This window comes from Oncorhynchus keta, unplaced genomic scaffold, assembly GCF_023373465.1.
Source record: "Oncorhynchus keta strain PuntledgeMale-10-30-2019 unplaced genomic scaffold, Oket_V2 Un_contig_19318_pilon_pilon, whole genome shotgun sequence".
NCBI lineage: Eukaryota > Metazoa > Chordata > Actinopteri > Salmoniformes > Salmonidae > Oncorhynchus > Oncorhynchus keta.
The window spans coordinates 1-7500 of record NW_026281402.1 but is presented as its reverse complement, the minus strand read 5'-3'; the positions used below and the strand labels follow the sequence as shown (position 1 = coordinate 7500).

The 7500-nt window shown below is 46.4% G+C and overlaps 1 protein-coding gene across 1 annotated transcript in view; it reads right to left on the bottom strand.

Moving 5' to 3' along the window:
- Positions 1–2010, bottom strand: part of LOC127920395 (phosphatidylinositol-binding clathrin assembly protein-like) — a gene marked incomplete at its 5' end in the record, with an annotated part of 6410 nt that extends 4400 nt beyond the window's left edge. The window contains 4 exons of the mRNA XM_052504468.1: positions 848–959; positions 1117–1210; positions 1566–1668; positions 1894–2010. Of these exons, the coding sequence (XP_052360428.1) occupies positions 848–959; positions 1117–1210; positions 1566–1668; positions 1894–2010 (426 nt within the window). The remainder of the gene's footprint in view (positions 1–847; positions 960–1116; positions 1211–1565; positions 1669–1893) is intronic.
- Positions 2011–7500: the final 5490 nt, after the last annotated feature.

The following is a 7500-nucleotide window of genomic DNA, read 5'->3' as shown; positions in this document are numbered from 1 at the left end:
CGAGAGAGACATACCGAGAGAGAGCGAGAGAGACATACCGAGAGAGAGCGAGAGAGACATACCGAGAGAGAGCGAGAGAGACATACCGAGAGCGAGAGAGAGAGACATACCGAGAGCGAGAGAGAGAGACATACCGAGAGCGAGAGAGAGAGACATACCGAGAGCGAGAGAGAGACATACCGAGAGCGAGAGAGAGAGACATACCGAGAGCGAGAGAGAGAGACATACCGAGAGCGAGAGAGAGAGACATACCGAGAGCGAGAGAGAGAGACATACCGAGAGCGAGAGAGAGAGACATACCGAGAGCGAGAGAGAGAGACATACCGAGAGCGAGAGAGAGAGACATACCGAGAGCGAGAGAGAGAGACATACCGAGAGCGAGAGAGAGAGACATACCGAGAGCGAGAGAGAGAGACATACCGAGAGCGAGAGACATACCGAGAGCGAGAGAGAGAGACAGAGAGAGACAGAGAGAGACAGAGAGAGACAGAGAGAGACAGAGAGACAGAGAGACAAAGTGTGAGAAGAGTAGAGTACAAAGAAGCCATTAGTAGAGAGTGATAGGAGACAGAGGACCACTTATCACTTCAGAAATACATCACAACCTGTGAAAAGACAAACACACCGTACAGGGCATTGGCTGTCTGAGAGGCTAACATCACATAGTTAATCACATCAAATTGATGTAAGAACCTTGAGCTATGCCCTGGAAAGAACCCACATAATATGAATAGGATAAAACCCATAGAATTCCAATGAACCATTCTATTATACCATGATAATTACCCACCAGTACCAATAGTCCTGACGCTGGAGGCTTTAAATTTGACTATAGACCAGTCCTTACCCAGTAAGTTGATGACGCCCTCGTTGTAGGCAGCAAACAGACGGATGGAGTCCTTGAACAACAGCATGAAGGCTGAGTTGATCACCCCGTTAGTTAACTCATTGGGGTTGGCCTGGAGAGAGGGTGGAAGAGAGCCATTCCCCCCCCCCAAAGTTTTTTATTTATTTTTCATCTCAAACCTGACACCCATGTCCACCATTGGAAAATGCACACATTCCATTGAATACACACACCCCTCCTCCTCCACATGCACAAACACACCATGTTACCTGGAAGTCTAGCAGTGCGTCTAGTTGGTTCTGGATAATAGGAAGGGTCTTTATGAGCTTCTCTATGCTCATGGTACGCATCACACCGTCAATCCTGGAACATACACACACAAACCAAACATTTTGATTTAGTCCTTCTCTTTCTAGACTAATACTGGATTAGCTGGTTCTGACGGGATGCTAAGGAACATTTGACCCGATTCACACTATAAAACCAACCTGAACCGTACTCGGCTGCTTGGATATTTTCCTATCCAGCACGGTTCCAGGAACTACAGTGGTTGCGGAACCAGGCCAGCACAGTAGTGTGAAATAGACTAGATGTATGAAATGTTATGCAGCCTATTCGCTCTTCAATGTGGTAAAGTCTACAGCCACCAGCCTGTAAGACATGGTGATCTATTCATTCAGGTGTGTGCGTGAGTAAGTAAACATGTGTGCTTTCCTACCCTCTCTTCATCTTGGTAAAGTCCACAGCCACCAGCCTGTAAGACATGGCCTTTTCATTCAGATAGCGGCTGTACCGACGGATGAACGTAGACATGTCATAACCTGGGAGGGAGAGAAAGGAAGGAGAGGGTAAGAGGATAGAGAGAAAAGATAGACCACCGAGACTTTGAACCATCCTCATTTGACCAAAAACAGCACAGAACCCCTTCCCCCCTCCAGTAAAAACCTCCCACACCCCACTAAAACAAGAGAGAACCTGAGACCAAAGCAGTGTGTGTCTAATCATGCACTAGTATTATATGAGTGTTTGTATAAGATTTACCATACCTTGCAAAGCACCTTTGTCCAAGAAGTTGTTCAAGTTGAAGAGGGTGTTTCTAGAGGCCAGGTACTGGATGAGACGCTGAGAAGAGAGAAAGAACGGAAGAAAAAAGCGCCATAAGTCTCAGGTTAGATAAACAGCTATTGACTAAACAGGGTGGGAAAAATCCCATACATTGTGTCCCAAATGCCACCCTATTCCCCATGCAGTGCACTAATTTTGACCAGGGCCCAGGGCTCTTGTTTAAAGTAGTGCACTATATAGGGCACAAGGTGCCATTTGATATAAATCCCATCTTGTGTAATATCAACATAGTCTAGATTCAATTGGCAGGGATGAGGGACACACACACACGAAAAACATTGTCTGGCCTCATCCTCAGTAATGGGAAAACAGGGCTGGGAATTCCCAGAAAGAGGAGCGTTCTGCTGAGACATGAGCAGGCCTGAACGTGTACATCCCAGGCTGACGTTCCCCCATCTAGTTTGGTGTTCCCAGTTCTAACCGAGCATCTCGGAATGCGGGGGATTCACGCTACGCCAGCTGACACGCTTCCAGCGACAGAGCACACACACAAACTAGCAGGCTTTTGTGTTCTCGTGATTAGGAGTCAAGACAAGAAAGCGAGCGAGAAAAACTTTACTTTTAGAAAGAGTGAACTCGTCTAAGAAAACATGAAATGAAGGAAAACTAAACATCCATCATATTTTCTCTTCAGCATTTCTCAGAGTAGGGAGGAAGAGTGGTTGTCATTTTTTTTTTTAAAGAACTGGATTAAGAGCCGATAAAATGTGCTCTGCAGATTGTGAGTGCATTTGTCTGGCTAAGCATTTGTCCCGTGGCAAAGAAAAGTTTTTAAAGTATTGGCCCACGCAGTTAAAATTCTTAACCCCCTTTTCTGCATCCCAAATGGCACACTATTTCCCTATTTAGTGCAATACTTTTGTCCAGAGCTCATAGGGTACAGTACACTATATAGGGAAATTTATTTGGGAAATACACCACTCTTTTTTGGGGACATTTGGTTTCTTTATTGCAGTGAGGAATGTGACGTGTGTCAAACAGGGCTAAAATATATTATTATTATTATTAAAACAGGGCAGTTCACACAGGCCGACAGGCGGAGAGAGAGAGCGAGCGAGCACGAGATAGATTGAGAGTGGAGCCCGACCAATATTGTCGGTCCATCGATATTAACTGGCCGATATTGGCCTTTTAGCGCTATATTGTATCAGCCGATATGTCTACAGATATAAAAAGGGAATGTCATGCTTATCTGAACACTTGCAGCCATTCTCATGATGTGTCATTATTGTCACAATGAATGAATAGTTATTGAACAAATGCTATTTCGGAAAGTAATTGATGAGAAATCAAGGTAACGTTGAGACATGAGACCCTACATGTACTGCCATAGCACTGCATTATGACACCATAGACTGCAGATAAAGATCGATGGAGAAACAAGTTGGAGCAGCAGTCTGCTCGCCCTTCAAATAATTCATGTTAGCATAACAGTCGACTGTCAGTGAAAAACCTTATCCATTATTAATAAATCTACTGAATCTAAACTGAGAAAGAGCTAACGCTTTCCCCCAACCACTCTCTCATTCTGTCTCGATGGGTAAATCCCTCAACTTTAGAGACTTCTTTGCTTCTTCCCTACCCCCGTGTCCTTTTCACAGCCATACACAAGTCAGTGAGATTCAAAAGGCATTGTTAAAGTAACTAGACTCAATAAAGTTAAACAAATAAGAGAAAGAATGAAAGGAATGTGTGTTGAAAGAGAAGAGTGTCTTTGGCAATGAGAACGTTTGCAATTACCAGGGAAACCAAAAAGCAGTTATATGTTAACTGAAAAACCAACAGAAATTGAGTGATAATCCTTTTAACACAAATCACACGCACACTCATTCCCACCACAGTGACAAAACACATGACGTAGAAGCCCGCTGATTAAGTCAGAGGATAGTGAGACGAAGTAGGAGAGAGTAGTAGGATATCTGACTGACAAATGGGTGGAGGTGAAAGAGACAGAGAGAGTAGAGTAAAAGAGAAAACGAAAAGAGGGAAACGGAGAGGGTGTAGAGAGCGAGACGGAGGATGTAGGTAGGGAAAGAGATGGACAGTGTTTATAAATAGTTTACCGGACAGTGAGACAGGGGGTGTTGTGTGTAGTAGGAGTAGTGACAGGGGAGTAATGGTGTGTGGGCTCCTGTTGTCACAAAGCAGGTTGATCTATACGACGACAAACAAATCAAATCAAATTTTATTTGTCACATACACATGGTTAGCAGATGTTAAATGCGAGTGTAGCGAAATGCTTGTGCTTCTAGTTCCGACAATGCAGTGATAACCAACAAGTAATCTAATGAACAATTCCAAAACTACTGTCTTATACACAGTGTAAGGGGATAAGGAACATGTACATAAGGATATATGAATGAGTGATGGTACAGAGCAGCATACAGTAGATGGTATCGAGTACAGTATATACATATGCATATGAGATGAATAATGTAGGGTAAGTAACATTATATAAGGTAGCATTGTTTAAAGTGGCTAGTGATATATTTACATAATTCCCATCAATTCCCATTATTAAAATGGCTGGAGTTGGGTCAGTGTCAATGACAGTGTGTTGGCAGCAGCCACTCACTGTTAGTGGTGGCTGTTTAACAGTCTGATGGCCTTGAGATAGAAGCTGTTTTTCAGTCTCTCGGTCCCAGCTTTGATGCACCTGTACTGACCTCGCCTTCTGGATGATAGCGGGTGAACAGGCAGTGGTTCGGGTGGTTGATGTCCTTGATGATCTTTATGGCCTTCCTGTAACAACGGGTGGTGTAGGTGTCCTGGAGGGCAGGTAGTTTGCCCCCGGTGATGCGTTGTGCAGTCCTCACTACCCTCTGGAGAGCCTTACGGTTGAGGGCGGAGCAGTTGCCGTACCAGGCGGTGATACAGCCCGCCAGGATGCTCTCGATTGTGCATCTATAGAAGTTTGTGAGTGCTTTTGGTGACAAGCCGAATTTCTTCAGCCTCCTGAGGTTGAATAGGCGCTGCTGCGCCTTCTTCACGACGCTGTCAGTGTGAGTGGACCAATTCAGTTTGTCTGTGATGTGTATGCCGAGGAACTTAAAACTAGCTACCCTCTCCACTACTGTTCCATCGATGTGGATAGGGGTGTTCCTCTGCTGTTTCCTGAAGTCCACAATCATCTCCTTAGTTTTGTTGACGTTGAGTGTGAGGTTATTTTCCTGACACCACACTCCGAGGGCCCTCACCTCCTCCCTGTAGGCCGTCTCGTCGTTGTTGGTAATCAAGCCTACCACTGTTGTGTCGTCCGCAAACTTGATGATTGAGTTGGAGGCGTGCGTGGGCCACGCAGTCGTGGGTGAACAGGAGTACAGGAGAGGGCTCAGAACGCACCCCTGTGGGGCCCCCCGTGTTGAGGATCAGCGGGGAGATGTTGTTGCCTACCCTCACCACCTGGGGGCGGCCCGTCAGGAAGTCCAGTACCCAGTTGCACAGGGCGGGTCGAGACCCAGGGTCTCGAGCTTGATGACGAGCTTGGAGGGTACTATGGTGTTGAATGCCGAGCTGTAGTCGATGAACAGCATTCTCACATATGTGTATTCCTCTTGTCCAGGTGGGTTAGGGCAGTGTGCAGTGTGGTTGAGATTGCATCGTCTGTGGACCTATTTGGGCGGTAAGCAAATTGGAGTGGGTCTAGGGTGTCAGGTAGGGTGGAGGTGATATGGTCCTTGACTAGTCTCTCAAAGCACTTCATGATGACGGAAGTGAGTGCTACGGGCGGTAGTCGTTTAGCTCAGTTACCTTAGCTTTCTTGGGAACAGGAACAATGGTGGCCCTCTTGAAGCATGTGGGAACAGCAGACTGGTATAGGGATTGATTGAATATGTCCGTAAACACACCGGCCAGCTGGTCTGCGCATGCTCTGAGGGCGCGGCTGGGGATGCCGTCTGGGCCTGCAGCCTTGCGAGGGTTAACACGTTTAAATGTCTTACTCACCTCGGCTGCAGTGAAGGAGAGACCGCATGTTTCCGTTGCAGGCCGTGTCAGTGGCACTGTATTGTCCTCAAAGCGGGCAAAAAGTTATTTAGTCTGCCTGGGAGCAAGACATCCTGGTCCGTGACTGGGCTGGATTTCATCTTGTAGTCCGTGATTGACTGTAGACCCTGCCACATGCCTCTTGTGTCTGAGCCGTTGAATTGAGATTCCACTTTGTCTCTGTACTGACGCTTAGCTTGTTTAATAGCCTTGCGGAGGGAATAGCTGCACTGTTTGTATTCAGTCATGTTGCCAGACACCTTGCCCTGATTAAAAGCAGTGGTTCGCGCTTTCAGTTTCACGCGAATGCTGCCATCAATCCACGGTTTCTGGTTAGGGAATGTTTTTATCGTTGCTATGGGAACGACATCTTCGACGCACGTTCTAATGAACTCGCACACCGAATCAGCGTATTCGTCAATATTCCCATCTGACGCAATACGAAACATGTCCCAGTCCACGTGATGGAAGCAGTCTTGGAGTGTAGAGTCAGCTTGGTCTGACCAGCGTTGGACAGACCTCAGCGTGGGAGCCTCTTGTTTTAATTTCTGCCTGTAGGCAGGGATCAGCAAAATGGAGTCGTGGTCAGCTTTTCCGAAAGGGGGCGGGGCAGGGCCTTATATGCGTCATGAAGTTAGAGTAACAATGATCCAAGGTTTTACCACCCCTGGTTGCGCAATCGATATGCTGATAAAATTTAGGGAGTCTTGTTTTCAGATTGGCTTTGTTAAAATCCCCAGCTACAATGAATGCAGCCTCCGGATAAATGTTTTCCAGTTTGCAAAGAGTTAAATAAAGTTCGTTCAGAGCCATCGATGTGTCTGCTTGGGGGATATATACAGCTGTGATTATAATCGAAGAGAATTCTCTTGGAAGATAATGCGGTCTACATTTGATTGTGAGGGAATTCTAAATCAGGTGAACAGAAGGATTTGAGTTCCTGTATGTTTCCTTCATCACACCATGTCCCGTTAGTCATGAGGCATACGCCCCGCCACTCTTCTTACCAGAGAGATGTTTGTTTCTGTCCGCGCGATGCGTGGAGAAACCCGTTGGCTGCACCGCCTGGATAGCCTTTCCCAGTAAGCCATGTTTCCGTAAAGCAAAGAACGTTACAGTCTCTGATGTCCTCTGAATGCCACCCTTGCTCGGATTTCATCAACCTTGTTGTCGAGAGACTGGACATTGGCAAGAAGAATACTGGGAAGTGGTGCGCGATGTGCCCTTTTTCGAGTCTGACCAGAACACCGCCGCGTTTCCCTCTTTTTTCATAGTCGCTTTTCCTTGGGTCGCTGCAAGCGATCCATTCCGTTGTCCTGTTTGTAAGGCAGAACACAGGATTCGTCAGCGGAAAACATATTCTGGTCGTACTGATGGTGAGTTGACGCTGATCTTATATTCAGTAGTTCTTCTCGACTGTATGTAATGAAACCTAAGATGACCTGGGGGTACAATGTAAGAAATAACACGTAAAAAAACAAAAAACTGCATAGTTTCCTAGAACGCGGGCGAGGCGGCCATCTCAGTCGGCGCCGGAACATGCT